The 21225-nt window shown below is 52.8% G+C and overlaps 1 protein-coding gene across 2 annotated transcripts in view; it reads left to right on the top strand.

The window, feature by feature from the left end:
* The first annotated feature begins 6335 nt into the window (after positions 1–6335).
* dchs1b (dachsous cadherin-related 1b) overlaps positions 6336–21225 on the top strand; it is a 33176-nt gene continuing 18286 nt past the window's right edge. Inside the window, exons 1-4 of one of the 2 annotated variants that reach the window (XM_019871669.1) lie at positions 6336–6430; positions 11868–12699; positions 12788–12985; positions 13160–13933. In XM_019871669.1, coding sequence (XP_019727228.1) covers positions 11881–12699; positions 12788–12985; positions 13160–13933 — 1791 coding nt within the window. In that variant the 5' untranslated portion in view covers positions 6336–6430; positions 11868–11880. Of the gene's footprint in view, positions 6431–7533; positions 7857–11867; positions 12700–12787; positions 12986–13159; positions 13934–21225 lie in introns of those variants that run through there. The other variant, XM_019871661.1, reaches the window with a different exon arrangement.

Below are 21225 nucleotides of genomic sequence, written 5' to 3'. Positions count from 1 at the left end.
AGTTCTCCTTTTAAAACTCGATTGGATTCCAGTATTTTGAGCCCCGGGGGGGGGGGGAAGATCTTGTTGCTGTTTGTTTTATGCTTGGTGTTCTGTTTTTTTTTTTTTTTTTTTTGGGCGACTCTCGGTTGCCTTTGCAAAGGCGAGGAGAAAAAAAAACCACCCAAATAAACAACTTTGTACTGCAAGTTGCTGTGTGCATTTGTCTTTCTACTTTTGGACCTCAGACTGCTTTAGCTGCCACACGCTCGTCGAGTGAAAGCAAACATGGCTTGATGAGCACACGCACACGCACACGCACACACACACACACACACACACACACACACACACTCAAGTGCGCACCATAAGAAAGGCGCCTCGTGACCTCTGTGAGTGCAGAGGCCTGCAGAGGCTTTGATGAGGTCTGTCGTCTGTATTTTAAGAAGAAAAAGCTGCAGCTGTCCGCGGCCAGTGCGCACACATACACGCGCGCCCGTTGAGAGTTTTACAGTTCACCCAAACTAAAAAAATAGCATTTAAAAAGAAAAAAACGAGAACTCACACTCCATCTTTCTCTGTGCAACACGTCACACCTCAAAGCGAGCCTTCGGGTGCAGCATAACAGCTAAATGCCACTTCACCGTGTTTGCTTTGAACTCTGCTTCTCCACTGACGGACGGACCCGCAAGTGTGCAGAGCTCAGAGCCGCGCCGGCTTCACTGTGAAGTCAACGAGCATTTGCTTCCCCAATTCGGGAAGCAGACCCATTCCGTAATTCCTGGACCAGAATTGTGAAAATCGATTCTCCAGCTGACTGGGAGTCAGTGTCAAGTCTTTCACGCCAGACTGGAGTCTTGCGGTCTGATCTCTTTGCTGTGGTTCGAACCCGAGCCGAGCGAGCTGCGACCGTTTGATGCCCTTTTGATGGAGTCGAGAATCCATTCTGCCCGGCTCGGTTTTTCAGCTGCTTCAAGGCTCTTTCAGTTTGGTGATCAAGTTGAGGTGACTGCTGAGACGCGGGTGTGGCTCTCGAAGCAGCCCAAGATTTCGAACGAAGACTCATCAAAACCGGAGTGAGCTAAGTGAATTTCCAGCCATCCGTTACGGGAGGGGCTCCTCCTCACGGGGATCGCGGACGACTTTGGGACATCCTCAGCCGACTTTGGGACGCCCTCCTGTGGTCAATCCCGATTTTGTGAGGGGCCGACGCCGGTTTGATGCCACCTTTGCGTTTCCAAGTTGGCCTTTCAAATGAAGCTTTGAAGGCAACAAAATGCGACCGGCACAACAAGTTGAAGTCACGCACACTCAGCGTACGCAGAGAAACAACGGACTGGTCGCCGGACAATCCGAAAGCACCCACAGCACAAATGGGAGACTGGACGCCAGTCAGCGTCAGGGCCCATGTGGACAAAAACGAAAAAAAAAACAAAAAATGAAGCGCTTGGAACTTGCTTTCAGTCGCTCGCCATGTTCGTCATCAGCTGCGTTTCCCATCATTCCCTGCAAATGGAAAAACAAGATGGTGCGTGCCTGTGTGAGAAAACGCGCCAGGCCAGGCCGCCTTGGACCTCGTCCGTCCGTCCACATCAGAGGGGCCGAACTCTGTAATCAGCGAGCGCTCGCCACTATTTCTGTGCAACGCCACCACGGATCGGAAGGCAAAGGAGGCGGCGACCTGTCTCCGCCAAAGAGCGGGCCAGCGAGTTTGTCGACGGCCAAGCCAATGCGGATGACGCTTGACACCACAAAGAAGAGAGAGCGCTCGTGTCCGCAGCGGACAATCGGTTGACATGCAGTCCGGCCTTGCGGGTCGCAGGTTCCAATCAGTCCGATCCTGGTTTGTGTGTTTTTATAGTCACTTCGTTTGAATGAGTTTTTAGAGCACGTTTGATCAGATTTAGGGAAAATGCTTCGTTTTTTTTTTTAGTCTTAGCCTGAGTTGAAATACTTGAAAGTATTTGTAAAGTGTCAGATTTTTTTAAAAAAAGGGTCATGTTATGTCATAAAGTCAAGTAAAAATGAGCTTTTGACCTTCCTTCTTCTGTCAAGCAAAACCAAGATAAATATCTTGAAAATCAAAAACTCCTGCGTGAGAATTGGCCAAAGCTGTGCCTCGCGAATGAGACTGCTGGTGCGTCCACACCCCAAAGTGTGCAATGCACATTACTGCCCCTTCAGGACTGGAGTTGAACAGCAATCATGTTTTGATTTTGGTTTGGGTTTTTTTTTTCCCCAGGGATGCGGTTTTATTTTATTTTTTTAATTCCTTGTTGATGTCAAATTCCTGCATTAAATAAGAAAATCAATTTCAGGAAGTGTGTCGACTACCCCGAAAGCAACAGAGACGAACGCTTCCAAGTGGCACACCTGCAGAGGAAAGTTGCCGTGACCACTTCCTGGTTGGGCAGCGAAGAAAAAAACGTCACCCACACACTCGCGCGCGCGTCTGCTTCCAATCACGGCCGTGGAAGCGCCGCACTCGGCGGAAAAATGTTCGCACAGCTTCTTAGGGATCACTGAAGCGTAATTGGAGAAATATGTACCGCGCGCAAGCGCGCGCGCGCACACACGCGCAGGCAGGCGAGTCGGGCTCCAGAGTTGAAGCAAAGACACGCGCGTGAGGGGGAAAAAAGCCAAACATGTGGTTTGGCCCGTGCGGCTCCACCAGGTCCTGCAACATCCAAGAATTCGGTGGATGTCCGACGTCCGTACGGAAACGGAAACGCAAACCCCATCTTGACAATCGGGTTGGCTTTCGTGCCGTTTCTTCATCTTGTAACCGGCGAGCGGATCGGATGGCGTATGGCCCCTCTCGCCGTCTTATCGCGGACTTCACTTTGCTGACCGTGTTAACTGCGTCCGCCGCAGGCACGCACGAACTCTGCCTCACGTGCTCGGGGGCGCGCGCCGGTCACGCGTCTACTCTCAAGCTTGTGACCTCCGCCTGGGAAGGCGAATTACGCGCTTACAAACAGGATGCATTGCTTTCCGCGTTACTATTTGAAGCAGTGCAACAATTATGTATAAATGCATTTAAAAAATGATATACAGTCAAACCTCAGTTTTCGAACGTCTCTGTTCTAGACCAAATCGTTTTTCGACCAAAAATTTCCGATTTTTTTTGTATGTGTCGGATAACGACCGAAAATTGGTTTTCGAAATAACTGAGCGCACTTGAACGTGCCATTTGACTCCTCTCACTTTCCTTACACGAGGAAGTGACGCTTAAGTGACGCTTCCTCGGGTAGACGAGGAAGTGACGATTCCTCGTGAAGAGTTCAATTGTGAGCAGACGTGTTCAAGAAAGATTATTATTTTTTTTTTTTTAAAGAGCGTGGCTTCGGTTTTGGAACAAATCGGTTTTCGAACAGCCTTCTGGAACGGATTGGTCGATAAACGAGGTATGACTATATCAATATGTGCGCGCGCGTGTGTGTGTGTGTGTGTGTGTGTGTGTGTGTGTGGTGTGTGTGTGTGTGTGTGTGTGTTTTCACAGCTGAAAAAGTGACCCCCTCCCCCTAAAAAAGAAAAAAACGTCTGCACAAGGTTGAGAGCCACCTTGTAATGCACTCTGCCGCCACCTGCGGGACTGGAGTATGAGCTTCTGATTGTCTAAACCGGCTTCAGGCAGAGGTGCCCAAATTCGGTCCCGGAGGGCCGCCGTCCTGCCTGCTTTCCAGCTCGCCCGGGAGCGACACACCCGATTGGAATCACCAGGATGGTTCGAATGTCGCCTCAGAGCCGGCTGATGAGCTGACCATCTGAGCCGAGGGGGGGCCGGAAAACAGGGAGCACAGTAGCCCTCCGGGCCCGCAGCTGGACATGGCCGGCTCCGGGGTTACGGCGCCACCCGGCGCATGCACGCGACAACACTTTCGCCTGCGGGGGAAAACCTCGAAACAAATTCTCGTGATCGAGCTTCACAAGAGAATGTGCTTTGGTCCCCCGTCAAGAAAAACAAAAGCGGGAGCGATGCGAACGCGGACTAATCCCCATCCGGCAGCAAGCACAAACATTCCGTAGCTTCTGCCTTGGCCGCCGACTCGGAGCGCCCCCGTAATGCAGCCGGACGGTGAACGGCAGACCACAAAAGAAAACAAAAGTGTTTCAAATCCCGTCAAAGATCCCTCGATGTGATTTATTCTCACTCGCCGCCAAGGCGGCTCTTCCATGTCAAACCGCGCGACCGTCAACAATTAAAGGGCCGCAGACGAGCGCTCCACGCAAACAAAATCGTCTCATTTGGAAGTGTCACATCGGATGTGGACGCGAGACCGGCTTTGATGTTGAAAGACGGACGAGGCTCAACGTGTTTCTTTTTTTCCTTCTAGCGCACAACAAGATCTCCATCTCGACGCGGCGGAAAGTGTTCGAGCGCGGGAAGCAGCTGACGCCTGCCGCGTGAGCGAGCGCTTATCTCCGCTTGCCGCCTCCTACTGGACTTGACCTTCCCACCTCAAGACCAAGATGCAAACGCAACACTTCGGTATGTCACCGAGTGAATTTGCGGTGGTGTGTGCGCAAATCCGAACCAGTGAGATCGAGTGTGTGAGGATCTGCTTGTCTGAAAGTGTGTCCGGGGTGCTGCCTTTGAATGTCATTACGGACCTTTATAAGTAAAGTAGCAGGCCCTCCCAACCACGCACACACACACACACACACACACACACACACACACACACACACACACACACACACGCGCGCGCACACACAGGCCCATCATTAATCTGTCATTGGTTCTAAATCTGGACTAGCAGTAATGTGTGTGTGTGTGTGTGTGTGTGTGTGTGTGTGTGTGTGTGTGTGTGTGTGTGACTCATGAATGCACTAAAGTCACATCTGGCTTGTAAATGCAAGGGCGTGAGCCGAGGTGCCACTTTCCCACGAAGGCAGGAAGCAGGTGAGGAGGGGGGGTGGGGGGGGGGCATGGACACCACACGCACGCACGCACACGGTGAGGAAGCTCCCGTGTCAGCGAGCGCGCAAGGTGGCCGTCGGATGGGCCTTGACAGGAAGTTCTCCACTGGGCCCACTTCCTGTTTGCTCGGACTCGCCTCCGTGACAGTTTGAAGCCGCTACCTAGTGCGCTCTTTTTTTTTTTTTTATTTTAATCTGCCTGTCGAAATATGTCTCCACGTGAATGACGAAACAAAATGTTGGGGATGAACTGCCGGATTGTGTGGGAATTTAACAACAACATCGTCACTCATTCCACCGGCATTCGTCTTTCATCACAACACAACAGCAACAAAAATCATTCCGGTCCCAATTTTCAAACTGGTCCCCTTCAAATGGCAGTTAAGTGACGAAGAAGAATTCCTTTATTTATTTATTTATTTATTTGTTTTTGGAAAAACAAATGAAGACGTGCGTGTTGAGCCGAGGACAAGACGGGAAGCGCGCCGCTGATCTCGCTGACTTTGACGTGAGAACCCGAAATGGATTCTTGACCCGGAAGCCGCACAGAGGAATTCCTCTTTGCATCTTCCTGTTTTCGAGCCAATTCCTGCCTGATAAGACCCGCAGCCAGCGGACACTTCATTAGGTACGCCATTCCGTCCCACTGGGTGGCTCAACCAAAGCGAGCAACCAACGTTAGCAAAGATCGCTATGATGGGATATCAATTTGGGATGCGACGTTCTCCATTGTGAGACAATAAAGGTTTTCTTATCTTATTTTCAAGCGAATGTAAAGTCATTCGGGCCAAGGAGTGAACTCTGACTCCTTTTCACAGATTAAAGTGGAATGACTGCGGATTAAAATGACCGCCCAAGCGTAACGAAAAGAAATTCCCGACTAATCACAGGAAGTCATTTTGGTTTGAAACGAATATTGGAGGCTGATTTCCAAGGGGGGGATTCAAATCACGATTTGAAAATTCAGCCCCAAAACCTTTGGCTTTGGCTGAGCAACATGATATTTGCTCATCGTGCCTGTCGTGAGCCTCCCGGCAAACAAGTTTCAGAAGCTCTGCCCCAAAAGACACCGCGAGTCGGCCATTTTGGGGTGAAGCCACACTGAAGCAGCATCGCTACCACCAGAAACTACCAAGATCTGGCGCCATTGTTTCGACTTGGACTCAAAAGGACAAAAAGGAGACGGCTTCGGTCGTTTTGGAAAAGTTTCGATTCCCCGCCGAGTGCCACTCGCGTCGCATTCTCGAGCGCTTCTTTGACCGTCTGTCGGTCTTTGAAAAATGCAGCAGTCAGCGTTGTGGGCGTGAGCGGATCCTCAAAGACGCGGCCAAGATTCTTCACGCGGTGGTGGATCTTCACAAACATTCCAACGCTTTTCTTTTTTTCTGTCTTTCGCAGCTGGCAAATTGCCGCCTTCGTCAGTTTTCGCCCTTGACGGACGGCGTCGCAGCTGGGACAAGATGCGTCCGGGAACCGACGGGGACAACCGAAGGAGCGCGCGCCCTCGGAGGCCAGATATTGGCACGGGGTGAGATTTTTATTTTATTTTATTTTATTATTATTTTTTTAATGACGGGAATAGTTGCGTGGGTCGCCGTGGGGGGCGTGGGGGGGAAGTCGCCGCCGCCAAACGTGTCGGGCCTTCGCCATCTGGTGTTGCTTAGCGTCGTGTCGAATAATTGCGCGGCCGTGGCAAGTGTCCACGCAGACACACGCGGCACATTTGCGCACACTCCGAGGACACACGGCGCACGGGAGGAAAGCCTTGCTTGTTTGTCGACCGTCTGTTGTCCAAACTGCGGCACGGTCCTTTTATCATCAAGTGCAAGACCCGAGACTTTGGAGAAACCTCCCCCCTAAAAAAAGACACGCACACCGTTCTGCAAAATAGAGGCAAAGTGTGCTTGCTTCAAGCTGTTTGTCACTTCTAGTTCAAGTTGACAGGAAATCTGATGCGAAAAAAAAAAAAAAAAAGCAGCGGTGAGTGACACGCCCAAATGTCCTCTCAATCCAGATGACATTTTGCCTCACAAAACTCCATTAGCTTAATGCTAACATATAATCTGAAACCCCATTGAGTGGCTAACTGAAAGACGCATCGTCGTTCCGCTAAGTGTCCACCTTCAAATCATCGGCTCTTGATTGGAACACTTGCAGTTGACGACGTTCTGTCGGAGGATTGAGCACGAGGCCTTTCAAGCGACGTGGGGACGCTCGAACTGTTAAACGAAAAACAAAAAAGACGTGGAGGAAAAGATGCAAAACCTGGATGAGAAAACACCGAGATGTTCGAAAGCCAAGAAAAATAAATTGCTGGCTGTGACCTAAGCCGTCAACGGCGTCCAGTTGGCTCGTGCGCTTTGCAGCCAGAGCGGCCAAGTTTGAATTTGCAGCTCGCTCCTCCCGAGCAGCCTTTTTGTCTCTCTCGGCACGTTTTCTTCCATCGCGCCGAGCTGGGCGAGGGGGGGGACCAAAGTCTCTCCATCGCTCCCTCGCCTCCTTCCCTCCTCCCACTGCACCCCCAACCCCCTGCCGCCACCCCCACTTTGGTGCCGGCTACCCAAAAGGAGGAGGAGGAAGGGGCGTGGGCCTGCTGCTGCTGCTGGAGGAGGAGGAGGAGGGGGGAGTGGGGGTGGGAGTGGGCTCCGCCAGTCCGCCAGTCGGTCGCTCGGCGAACCTCGCTCGGCTCCAGTGCGGATGCTGGAGCAGCGACAAGAGAAGACGGATTCAAACAACAACCACACAAAAGAAGATTTGGCGACAACAAGCCAACGTGTGCGCTCTCCCCTGACTCGGACACGCGCGCGCAGGCGGGGGCCCCTCTTATGGAATTGGCCTATTTGGCCCCCCCCCTCGCTTCCCCTTGTGTGGATTGTGTGAATGCTTTCTTTTTCTGCATCGCAATCAGCTAGACGTCGGGGACAGCCACCCAGAAGAACGTCCCTCCAATGAATGTAAGACCCTGCGCCGCTTCCTCGGCGATGGGGTGGCGGCACCGATAAAAGGCTCCGTTTCGTTGCCCTTGACTCGTGCGCCAAATCTGGAAAAAGGTCCGGGAAGCGGATCTCCCGTGCGAGGTGTCTCTGTGCTCCAGACCGGACCCCGATTTTGCCTCGCCGACGAAGCGGCGGACACAAGTATTGGGATGCCAAGAAGGAGCGGCCAAAAAGTATCGGGACAGCCACGGTAACTGCAAAGGCACGGATGGACGCAAGCGTTGAGATGACCCCGGGGAGCGGACAAGTAGCAAGCGGGACAGCAAGCGGGGTAAAACACGAGCATCGGGGAAGTGCAAAGCTGATGGGCGAGATACGCTCACAAGTATTGGGACAGCTGAAGAACATACCAGACCCAAACATCTGGAGAGGAAAAATGGGAAAAGCAGCCGACCCAAAATGACGGATCTCATGCCAAAGATGTCCACCTGTGACGCTCTTCCGCGGCTTCTTTTACGGGCCTTGCTTTGCGCCATGAAAAAAAAAAAGGAAGCAAGTGCAAAAGCATTTCCTGCGAGGTTGCACACGTGCAGATGTCGCAATGTCTTCCGTGGCCCAATATTTTTGTCCATACAGCGGGACCTTGACTTATAACCGAATCGAATTGAAATGCCATCGCTCCTTATTGGTTGCGGATGCGCCTTTAAGGGGCGTGACCCATTAAAGTGGGATCAGGGGCTGGAATGTGATTGGCTGCCGTGTCGGGCGATGTGAGCCGCGCCCCGCCCCGCAGCAGCTCCTTGCCAGTCTTGTCGTTTGCCTCTGTGTGGAAATGTGTGCGGGCAGCCAGAAACGTGCCCCAAGCCATTTGTGCGGCGCCACCTACTGCACGGCATGGAATTGGCCACTTTTAATAGTGTCCTCGATTGATTTCAAGAGAGACTCCGCTCGAGTGGTGGTGTGGAGCTTATCAGCAAAAGTCAACACGGGGCTGTTTGTGCGCCGCCTCGTACGCGCGCGCGTGTGTGTGCACAAAAACAATCGAGAGTGTCAGGCTGAAGATGGACGCCCTTTTATTTATGCTGTGCTCGGTTTGTTTTTTTTTTTGTTAGGGGCCAAAGAGTGATCTATTTTTTCTTTTTTTAATAGAACACAATATACCAAAAAAAAGTCAGTCAGATTTAGCGGAAACGTACAAACAACGAACACAGCGCGAGAGGGGATAAAAGTGGAAATTATATACAGTCCATTTAATGTCCCCCAAAATGCAAATGGAATTGCTTTTTGTTCCCGAGAATGTCTTTTTGGAATGAATACACAAATAAATGAATACATAAATATATCCTATCCTATCCTATCACATCGTGCTCGCACGGTTTCCTTCCCACAAACTTTTGTTGGCCGACAACCAAAAGCCCCATCGAGTTTGCGACCTTTCTTTTCGGCCGGCCATGCACTCAATCGATACCCGCGCTCGCAGTGTGGGAAAACAAGCGGGTGAAGCGTGTTTCCGAATTGCCCGCCCGGGGTCGCCACGTCCTCACCGGGGCCACTTGTCATCATCGCGGTTGACACGAGCATTGTTGCCCCGTCTCTGGTGGTGGCGCGCTTGTTGTTTTTTTCCCGGATTTGCTTTCTTGGGCCCGCCAAGTCCGAGTGAGGCGAGCGTCGGAAGAGTGACCCGGCGCCCGCGCGCACCCGCACGCGCGCGCTCGAAGGCACACAGCGGCGCCGCTCAGGGGGAGGCGCCGTTGCCATGGCAGCTGCCGTTCGTCCCCGCGGTCGCCAACGGAAGCGATGGAGGCAGGCGCCTTTGTCCCGCCGACAAAGGCCGAAACGTGTCCCCGGCGGCAACGGGCTGCAGTTTTGCGGCGTTTCAACATTGGAACAACTGAAAAATATTGAGAAAGACGCCGGCGTCTTGCTATCAGTGGTTGAACATTTCAAAGCCCCGCTTTCCCCCAAATTGTAACATGACTGCAGCCTGTAGTGAGAGGGGTGTGGGGGGTGGGGGGGTAGTAACACGATTGATTTCTCTCGGCTCGGATGTCCCCCTCATGCGTTTTTCATGAAGGCTCCACTTGCGATCGCCATCCGTCCAAGAAAAAGCGAGCAAGCGTTTGTCTGCCTTCAGCGCTCGTGAAGAGGCGTCCCGGTAGGGCTCCACGCGGTCTCTGCCGCGTCATTTGTGGCCCGGCGGCCCCCCGGAATCATTTTCGATTTGTCGCACGAGTGCGCCGACCAGTTAGTTTCCGTTGCGGGCGATCGGAAAAGCTTTTCTCTCCCAGCACGCTGCCAAATCCAGATGGGCTCGACTGAGGCCGGCCGGCCAATCGGCCGGCCAAATGCTTTCTGCAGAAGCGACCGCGCTCCCTTCGGCCAAACCAAACAAGTGGAAAAAGAACAGCAGGCCGCCTCTGGGCTTGCTTGTGAGTATGTACGAAGACATTTGTGTGCGAGGAGGGGAAAAAAAAAAGCACAAAAAGAGATACAGATCAAAGCGGTCGAAATCTTACATCTTTGGACTTGGTGAAGCAGCATGTGGTTCACGACAGGCTTGTTCTTGTCCAAAACCACTTGGATTCCCGTCCCATCACGATTGCACAGCGTGACAGAATGCGTCGCACCACTAGAGGGAGCTCTTCTCCTCGATGAAGTCGTCGACAACCACGACGCAACCCTGAGCGCGATCTTGACGAGTGCCACTGAAACGCTTTCCCGACACGCCGTCCTCACGTGTCCTGCGTGCGCTTGCCTGCTTTTTCAGCAATGCTTGTGAAAACCCCCCCGCCAAAAAACGAGAAGTGCGGTGGCGTCCGCGGCCTCCAGATGTGGAGGGGCCGCCGTCCGCGCCTTCCCCGGGGAGTCATAGACGGATTATTAATGGAGCCTCCTTGCGGGGGGGGGGGGGCTGCTAAAACGAGCATAATAGATGTGGTCACGCTCAGAGGGAAGTCCGGCGCTGGCGTTGCTGAGCGAAGCACACTTTGTGTTTGCTCGCAATATCTCAAGGAGCGCGTCCCCCAAAAATAATAACAACCAAAAGACCAAGTCTTGCCCTGCTAATGGATTTTCTTTGTTTTTCTTGTTCACATGGTTGCCAAAATGACTACTCTCCAGCTAAAAAAAAAAAAAAAAAAAAAAAAAACCCAAAAACAGCATTGCTCAGGTTGGTCACTGTTTTGGCTCAACAACAACATCGGGAAGAAGTCAAAGTGAGGGATGCTGCAAATAGAGCAAGTTCATCTTTTTTTCAGAAAAAGAACAGCAGGGAAAAAAAGGGAAATTGTCTCATTTTTTTTGGTGGTTGGGGGGGTTAATCCTTTATGACAATGCTAACCCTAAGTTAGCAGTTAGCCTCGGCGAGATGCGCGGCAGATGTGCAGGACATTCCCGGTGCTCAGAGTCCAAATTTTATTTGCGCCGCGGGGAACTGTCGAGCAGATGAGCGCCGCCGGGCCGACACCTTTGGCCCACAGGCGGCGAACGCGAGCTCGCCGGCTGTTTTGATTGGAAGGATTTCCAGCGGATCGGCGCCCACCCGTGACGGCGTGTCGCGAGACGGCACGCGTCCGTCAAGCGTTTCTATTTCTGTAGCGCCGTAGCGTAAGGACGGAGGCGGCGGGAGGCTCGCCGTCTCCGTCACGGCTACGGCCGGATGCACGTCGCCGCCGCGTGCCGCTTTGATCGCAAATATTCTGGCTCCGTAAATCACGAGCTTGAAAGAGAAACGTTCCGCTGCGGATCCCGTTGTGCATATTCCAGTCCGGTCGAAGGCGTCGCCAGCCAATCGCCAGAGAGATCATGTCGACAAGCTCATGGACAGCTCAGTTGAGTCGTTGCCCATTTCGACATCTTGCCTGCCAATCCGCGGACTGACTGCGGACCGGTCGCCGGTGAGTCGCAGGGAACGTTCACACAAAGGATGGACTGGGCGCCGCTCGATCGTGGGGAACGAAGAGACAAACAATGGGACCGCTGGCTGACTCGTGTCAGGTTTCGCTCATGGGTTCTTGTCTTTGTTTTCAGGTGTAGCTGAGTCATGCCTGTGAGAAGCGAAGGGTCGCGAGGGCGGCCCGGCGGACCGCCTTTGCGCTCCCTTGCGTGGCGACCGCTCATCTGCTTACCCGTCGTCCTCGTCCTGCTCCGGTCGCCCGCCGCCCTGTCGGGGGCGCTGGAGCTGCAGCTGGATGAGGAGCAGCCGGCGGGCACCGTCGTCGGGGACATCAGTGCCGGCTTGCCGCCCGGCGAGTCGGCCAGCCTCTACTTCATCTCGGACCACGAAGGCACGGGCGCGGGCAGCGACCTGAACATCGACGAGACCACCGGGATCATCACCACGGCGCGCCGCCTCGACCGCGAGCGGAGAGACCGCTACAGCTTCATCGCCGTCACCATGACGGGCGTCACCATCCAAGTGGCCGTCACCGTCAACGACATCAATGACCACGCGCCAGAGTTCCCCAAAAGCAAAGCTCATCTCAAGATACCCGAGCACACGGCCGTGGGCACCCGCTTTTCCCTGGACCCGGCCGGCGACGCCGACAAGGACCAGTTCGCAACGCAGGGCTACTCCATCCGGGAGGGAAACGTGGGTCAGGTGTTCCGTTTGGAAACCAAGAGGGCGTCCGATAAGGCGCTGAATCTGGACCTGGTCATCAGCGGGCCGTTGGACCGGGAGAAACGTTCGGCTTACACTCTGGTCCTGGAGGCCTTTGACGGGGGCTCGCCCAGGAGGGTTGGTTCCATGACTCTGGAGGTGGCCGTGACGGACATCAATGACCACGCGCCGGTCTTCAACCAGAGCCGATACCACGCCATCATTTCGGAGAGTCTTCCCCAAGGAAGCAGCATCCTCCAGGTCGCTGCAAACAGAATCGAGTCACCTCTGGCTCGGGTGTTTGATTCATGCAAGGTTGACTAGGTAACACTGCGTTTTTTTTTTGCAGGTCTTCGCCGCAGACCAGGACGAGGGTGACAACGGCCTGGTCCTCTATGAGATCAACCGGCGGCAAAGTGATCCTGAGCGCTACTTTGTCATGGATCTCAAGTCTGGAGTCATCACGCTGAACAGACCGCTGGACTACGAGCTTAAGCGAGTGCACGAGCTGGTGGTCCAGGCCAGGGACAACGCCAGCCACCCGGAGGTAAAACGCCGGTTCCGGTCTACGATCCGCTTGCGAGGCAACTACAGATCGACGGTCAATTGTCGGACACGTACAGACAGACAGCGGAATGGCTGGCGCTCGAAATTCCTTTGAGCGGAAGAGCTCCGGTTTTTCCCGAACGCACGCTGACAAATGCTCATCTTCCTTCCCCAGGTGACCAACACTTTTGTGACCATTCACGTGCGCGACTACAACGACAACCAGCCCACCATGACCATCATTTTCCTGAGCGAGGACGGCTCCCCGAAGATCTCGGAGGGCGCCCAGCCGGGCCAGTACGTGGCCCGCATCTCCGTCACCGACCCGGACTACGGCGAGTACGCCAACGTCAACGTATCGCTGGAGGGCGGCGACGGAAAGTTTGCGCTCACCACCAAGGACAGTATCATCTACCTGATCTACGTGGACCAGGTACTGGACCGGGAGGAGCGCGACTCCTACGACCTGCGCGTGATGGCCACCGACTCGGGTACGCCCCCCCTGCGGGCCGAGTCCTCGTTCACCATCCGGGTGACGGACGTCAACGACAACCCGCCTCTGTTTGACCAGCGGGCCTACAGACAGACCATCCCCGAGGCGGTCTACCCGGGATCTTTTGTCCTTCAAGTCACCGCCCGGGACAAGGACCAGGGTCCCAACGGCGAAATCCGCTACAGTCTCCTGAAGGGCAAGCACTCCCACTCGGACTGGTTCTCCGTCGACGCGGTGACGGGGATCATCACCACGGCCAGCGTCCTGGATTTCGAGTCGGAGCCCTCGCCCAGCGTGACGGTGGTGGCGACGGACGGCGGGCGGCCGCCGCTGTCGTCCACGGCGCGGGTGGACGTGGTGCTGCAGGACGCCAACGACAACGCGCCCGTCTTCTCCAGGAGCTTCTACAACGCCACCATCGAGGAAAACGCTCCGCCCGGGACCTGCTTCCTACAGGTACCGTCAGACTTCCGCACCCTTGCGCTAACTTCTCCGCTGGTGGTCAAAGGTCGTGCTCGTGGGTTCTAGTTCTGGTGATCATGCTTGCGTTTACATACATTTAGACTTTTTTGCACCGAAAAGGTGCCTCTCTCGAAACAAAAACGACAACTTATTTCTCAAAACAAATGCAAAAATTACTGCTCGTTTTTGCTCAGAACAATTTTCTCCAGCTTCTTGAAACGTGTGCGACTTCTTGCGAGTGCGCCGTTTTGCAGCCTCGGAGCGCTTGCAGTAAAAACGTCGCCGTTGTTGGAAACCCAAGCCCGAGCTTGAAGCCCGAAAACGGCCTTGTAACTCCAATTCGAAAACTTAAACCTTGCATCGGATTGCATCAGAGGGGTGTCCCTAATCAGGTGGCCTTGTCTCTCTGTTTAAACGTTTGACTGTTGGCCAAAAAAAAAAAAACAAAAAAGGTGTCGGTGCGAATTATTGATGGCGTCAGACGCACGCCCGGGAATTTTCTCAATCCCGATTCCCTGAAGAAACAGACGTGTCAGTGAACGCAATGCGAAGAGATGACGGTCGCCATGGCGATGAGGGAAGCGAGGGGAAGCGGGGCGGGGGGCACTTGATCACCACCTCCCACTCCCGTGCGTGCGTGCGTGTGTGGGGGAGGTTGGAACATTTGTCACCCTGTGGCTCGTGTGAAGGGCGCCCGCAATGATGTCATCTGGATGCATGTGTGTGTGTGTGTGTGTGTGTGTGTGTGTGTGCGCGCACACAAGGGTTGGGGTACGATAGGTCGAAGTCATCTTTCAGCCGTAACCATGGCAACAGGCCTCTGAGGACTACAGGGAGGGAAAAGGGGGGCTTTGGCCTTGTGTGTATTTTATGACAAGACGTGATGGACAGCATCATTGCATCTTCACGTCGGGGCAGCGGGAGCATTTGGAGCGAGCGGAATCCAACGTTGGTCCTTGAGTCGTCGGCCATATTGTCGACCCCCCTGAGTGACCGCGAATGGGCTCTTCGCACACAACGCCTTGGCAAAAATAATCTTTACAGTTGAGCCCGCCTCCTTCGTCACCCGTGGCTTCGAGGCCGTTTTGCAATTTTTTTTTTTTATTCCTGTCTTTATCCCGTCAACAAGTCAATGTTGTTCTGACACCTGTTAAGTTTGGGTGAAAGTCCAGTCCACCGCTAGGTGGCGGCACACCGGTTTTATAAATTGTCACAAAGTAGAATGAGAATAGGAAGAATTTGAAACCAGCCTTTATTTTTGCAGAAGATGATTGAACGTCAATTCCTCTTCGATCCTGCTTTTTACGCCGACAGATTTTTTTTTTTTTTTTTTTTTTTTTTTTTTTTTTATGCACGTCGTTACTGCCCCCTTTCAGCGCTGGAGTGGAACATGAGCATCCATAAAATCCAACTCTTTGAGTCTGACTCAGTTCAGCAGCCTTGCTGGAGGTTTTACGCTCCGCTAAATGGCATTCTGTGTTTCCTCATCACGCCCCCCATCTGGTGCGATTTTTGTTGTTGTTGTTTTCATTTCTATGATACAGTTGGTATCTATGATACCCCATTAAATGACTTCACTGTTAGCACTCTGCCCTATTTGGACTGCATGAGCCTTTTGTTTCCCAAATGATCCCAAAACACTGCTAGAATTGGGCACACACCCACACACACACACACACACAAAGTGTGCTGCACACACACACACACACACACACACACACACACACACACACACACACACACACACCAGCTGCTATATCAAGAACTGAAAGGGAGGAGGACTGGGGGTGTCTTAGGCATGAGTCCCTTTCCACCCCCACTTAAACATCTTTGGAAAAATCTCCCCCCCCCCACACACACACACACACACACACACACACACCCACACCCACACACAAAGAATGAGGTAAAAGTCGATGCAATCTTTTGTCTGTCAGAGCGTAAAAAGGTGGATGGATGGACGACCAAGCCCCCCCCCGCCCCCCCCCTATAATCTGCTAACAATCAGTGGCGTGCGTGTGCGTGTGTGTGTTTGCGTATAAAAAAGATAGGTGCTCTCTTCTTTACCCACCACAGACGAACATGACTCAGGGTCCATTGGTTTTTGTGATTTCCAGTTGTTAGCATGAGCTAATCTGGCATGTTTTTACTCCTCACGCGACAGCATTAGCATGTTTCGATTGCCTGAACGTTAAGCTAGCTGGACGTTTCAGTTGGCCAAGCGGAATCCGAGCACTTCCTGCCTCCGCCATCTGCGAAATTCAGGCTTCTACGTGACTGAAATGACAAGCAGATGTCAGTCGATGGCCACGTGACGTCACTTTAGATTTGCGAGTTGCACAGTTTTTGAGAAGAAGATAAAGATTAGGAGCCGAAGTGAGTCTCCATTGACGTTGGTTGGAAGGGAGAGAAGCCAGACAAGTTGAGGCACCCGATATGTGTTGTGGAAGCTTGCGGAAAGTGCGTCTCACCACTGTGAGAGTAGAGGAGGCCGTTTGTGGAGCGAACGGCAAACGGCATGTCAGAAAGCCGCCCGTTGTCAACACGAGCCATGCGGTGAGTTAGCATTGCTCATGAAACGTTAAACGGGGCGTATTAAACGCGCGGCGTAGGAAATGCGCCGTGCTAGGCCATGTGTTGGTGTTGGCGGGCTCAACAGGAAGCGGGCAGCGGCGAATAATCGGCGCTGATCTAAGGAGCGTGACAGAGAAAATCTCCATCTGGCGCGCCGGTTTAGTTGACTTAAGTTCAGGGAGCGCCTGGGCGCTGACTTTATTAGGAGGGCGGAGCAAAAGACGACACCAACAGCCTGTTTTAAGCACTTTTGGAAACGGAGCAAATCCCCAAATAAAGGAGAAAGTGAGCGCAGCTGTTTGCCACCTCGCCATTTCGAGGAATCGAATTTCCACCGCCGCGTCCCGACACGTCTGGTCACGTCTGCTCATATCTGGCGATATCGGGTTGCGTCTGGTTCTCTCCGGTCACGTCTGGCCCAGATCCGTTTTCAGAAAGGGACAAATCCCTCCCCGTGCCGAAAGCGGCGCTTTGATGGAATTGGCCTTGGTGGCGTCGACTTCGTAGTCGTTTGTGTTTCGGAGCCTCCAAAAAGTCGCCGGCCGGCGTGAGCTCCTCGCAGATGGCGGCGCCGGCGGGCGATTGCGGAGGGCGGCCGCGAGCGCGCGGCAAAGCGCGAGCGCTCCCTGGCTTCTTTATCTGCCTTCCGCCGCGATCGGGGCCCTCAGACGTCCGCTTCCCTCCGCCGCGTATCGTCTCCGGCAGAACGTCCGCTTTCTCCGTCTTCACAATAGCGGCGAGGCCGGCGGCTTCCTGCGCTTCCGTCGTTGGCTTTCTCAGAAGGTCTGACGGCACAATGTCAGGAGCCATCAGGCTGGAAGTGCAGCGACGAGTCGAGCACGGAGTCCAGCTTGCGGGGCTGGGAAAATTCTCACCCTCAACATCAGATAGGAAAAAAAAAAAAAAGAGCAAGTACTGTATTGTGTGAGGCCTCTTGCCGATTGCTGGCCAGACTCTGTGTGTGGACAGAACTCCACCCCGCAAGCCTCCACCGGAGAGCCCGACATCCCCTCACGCGATCGCCCCGAAACGATGATGTCACGACTCGCTTCACATGCCGCACGCTGCCACGCTTGCGCATTGAAACCGGAAGACAGTCGCGCTAAAAAAGTCGCGCTCCAGGTCCTTTTTCCGACACCACCACAAAAGTGAGGTCTTTGCGGCAGGACACCTAAAGTACATCTCAAATCTTTTCTTACTTACTAGCGTGAAGGAGCAGTGGAGGACTTAGCGATATAGCGAGCCGGCCGACCGCATTTTGCGACGTGCGGTCGGCCGGCTCGCAAGAGCTACCAGCCCAAAATACTTCTTCCCTTCGGGCGGTCCGCCAGCTCGGCTGCATTAGAGCTCCTCGTTGTCGGCTGCGAGTGTGCGCGTGTCAGAGAAAACGGGGGAAGAGCGAAGGAGGTCCAGTCAAGTCCAACTTGACAGGCGGCATCCCAAGTGGGGGCTTTGGGCCGGCGTGGCCTCCGTTGAGAGTGGAGATTTTTGGGATTTCTTTTGTCCTCTGCCCCCCCCTCAAACAATTTCTAAGCCATTTTATTGTTGGTGATCTTCTGGCAGGGTCGTCTTCTGCGGTATGTCAAATTGACAAGACATCTATTTTCACTTGCCAGGGACTTTGAAATACTTTCTCCATCGTGCCCCGTCCGCTTCGGTGCACTCCAAGGCGGCTTTGATCGGGTTCCTAATCTTCTGTCTGACTCCCAGGCAGCTTTGGGCTGACCCCCCCGGCCCCTCCGCGTTCCCCCCCCCGCTTTTGCCCACCATGTGATCGGGGCGACCGCATCGCATCCCGGCGGGCTGCGGTGTGCGACCGAGTCAGTGCCAAACGACGCCGGAGGTCCGCTTGGACTCGTGACTACCCCCCCCCGGAGTCCAATGTGAACCTGGCAACCTCCGCTTTTGGTCCTTATCGCTAACATCGGGGCTGCCGAGCATCCGAGTACAAATACTTGGTTGATGCACTTTGGTATATTTCTCAGGAGTCTATTGTGAATTTCTCCCTTGTGAATTTCTCCCTTTTTTTCCGGACCACTTTTACTCCCTACGTTTGAAAACAATCTCGGGGATCGGCCGATGTGTGGTTTTGCAGGGTCAGGAGGAGTGCTGGTGCGCTAGAAACGACACAATCACTTCACCAAAATCAAGTGGCAAATCGTTTTTTTGGTCCACCGTGTCATGGGGAAAACGAAAAGCAAGCGCTGCACGCTCTTTTGCGCAGCGGCAACACCTGAGCTTTTCCTTCACCTTTTCTCGCGTTTCTCGTTGGTGTGCAAATACTGTTGCCTTGTAGTGTATCTCCACTTTTAGCATTGCGGCATCTCATCCAACAAAAACATGGCCAGGAAGCAGTCGAGAGAGCACGAGCAAGAGCAAGGAATCTTTTTTTTTTTTTTTTCTTTCTTTACTCGTGCCTCCCCCCCCCCGGAGTCCAATGTGAACCTGGCAACCTCCGCTTTTGGTCCTTATCGCTAACATCGGGGCTGCCGAGCATCCGAGTACAAATACTTGGTTGATGCGCTTTGGTATATTTCTCGGGAGTCTATTGTGAATTTCTCCCTTCTTTTCCGGACCACTTTTGCTCCCTACGTTTGAAAACAATCTCGGGGATCGGCCGATGTGTGGTTTTGCAGGGTCAGGAGGAGTGCTGGTGCGCTAGAAACGACACAATCACTTCACCAAAATCAAGTGGCAAATCGTTTTTTTGGTCCACCGTGTCATGGGGAAAACGAAAAGCAAGCGCTGCACGCTCTTTTGCGCAGCGGCAACACCTGAGCTTTTCCTTCACCTTTTCTCGCGTTTCTCGTTGGTGTGCAAATACTGTTGCCTTGTAGTGTATCTCCACTTTTAGCATTGCGGCATCTCATCCAACAAAAACATGGCCAGGAAGCAGTCGAGAGAGCACGAGCAAGAGCAAGGAATCTTTTTTTTTTTTTTTTCTTTCCTTCACTGCCCTGGAATGCCACAGGATTTTATTCCCCGGCGTGTTGAAGCGTCAGGCTGCCGTCGAAGCTCAAATTGGAGCCTTTGCATCTTGTTGAGAATTTCAAGAGGGCCAACACTCCAAAGAGGAAGGACTATTCTATCATTATTTTGGACATTATTGTCCTGTCGTACAAATAGTTCGACCCGTGTTGTCAAATGACACCAACGAAAGACCGTCTTCATCTGTTCATCTTGACCGTGACAAATGACAAGAATGTTTTGGCTTTTACGTAGGGAAGGCATCTAGCGACAATTAAACTCGCTACCGTCGACTTGTGACTTCTCCTTTCTAATCACAGCTTTGCTTAGCATCGTGTTGTTCACCTGTTAACTGGTGATTGTTTTAGTTCAAGCTAACGAAGGTCGCGTTTCTCGTTGGTGTGCAAATACTGTTGCCTTGTAGTGTATCTCCACTTTTAGCATTGCGGCATCTCATCCAACAAAAACATGGCCAGGAAGCAGTCGAGAGAGCACGAGCAAGAGCAAGGAATCTTTTTTTTTTTTTTTTCTTTCCTTCACTGCCCTGGAATGCCACAGGATTTTATTCCCCGGCGTGTTGAAGCGTCAGGCTGCCGTCGAAGCTCAAATTGGAGCCTTTGCATCTTGTTGAGAATTTCAAGAGGGCCAACACTCCAAAGAGGAAGGACTATTCTATCATTATTTTGGACATGATTATCCTGTCGTACAAATAGTTCGACCCGTGTCGTCAAATGACACCAAGGAAAGACCGTCTTCATCTGTTCATCTTGACCGTGACAAATGACAAGAACGTTTTGGCTTTTACGTAGGGAAGGCACCTAGCGACATTAAACTCGCTAGCGTTGACTTGTGGCGTCTCCTTTCTAATCACAACTTTGCTTAGCGTCGTGTTGTTCACCTGTTAACTGGTGATTGTTTGAGTTCAAGCTAATGAAGCTAGCTTCAGATGTGCGCCGCAGGGATTCTCGCTAAAATAACAGCTAGCATCTTGCATTCTTACTCGTCGTTTTCATCACATGTTGCGTTTCCGACCCAAAATAAAAAGAAAGAAAAATGTGACTCCAAAGTTGAGGGAGGACGTTTAGCCGCAATAAGCTAGCTTAGTATCTTACATTATAATGGTAGCATCCGGTTCTTTTGCGCCAACGTTGTTTACTTGTGGCTTGTTAACTTTGGCTGGTCTCACAGCTCAGACCTTCGCATGCTTTTTCTCCTCGTGATGAAAAGAAAGCAAAGCGCTTTATTTTTGACTTTTGGAGACGTGAGGTGGCCGCGCTTTGCGCAACATCAAATTCGCCGGCTCGGGTTCGGCTCTTGCGGCTTCACGTTCACATTTTCTTAAGTGAAAGGAAAGAAAAACATCGACTTTCCCCTCCGAGAACAAGCGACCACAAACAAAAACATGGTTGAAAATTGGTCGCCGCCGCTCACGTCTTACATCACCGTCGGCTACGGCCCGTGTGCGTGACGAGATCCTTTGGGTCCAAATGTTAACGTTTGGAAAAAGGACGCGACTCGATTCAAGCTTGACCACAAAACGTGTACGCTCGATTCGGTGCAACCGAACATGAAGCTGGATCTTCCACTTGAGCTCCACTCTTATAATTCCACATCCAAACGTTGGTATTGAATGCGTAAAGCCATACGCGGCCACCCGGGAGCTTTGCTCACTGAGCAGCAAGATCATTTCCTCCTTGTTTTTTTTTTTTTTTTTTAATGACGCAAGTAGGACGACCCCCCCCCCC

This window comes from Hippocampus comes, unplaced genomic scaffold (genome assembly GCF_001891065.2).
Source record: "Hippocampus comes isolate QL1 unplaced genomic scaffold, H_comes_QL1_v1.1 scaffold33, whole genome shotgun sequence".
Lineage (NCBI taxonomy): Eukaryota > Metazoa > Chordata > Actinopteri > Syngnathiformes > Syngnathidae > Hippocampus > Hippocampus comes.
This window is presented reverse-complemented; position numbering and strand designations above follow the sequence as displayed.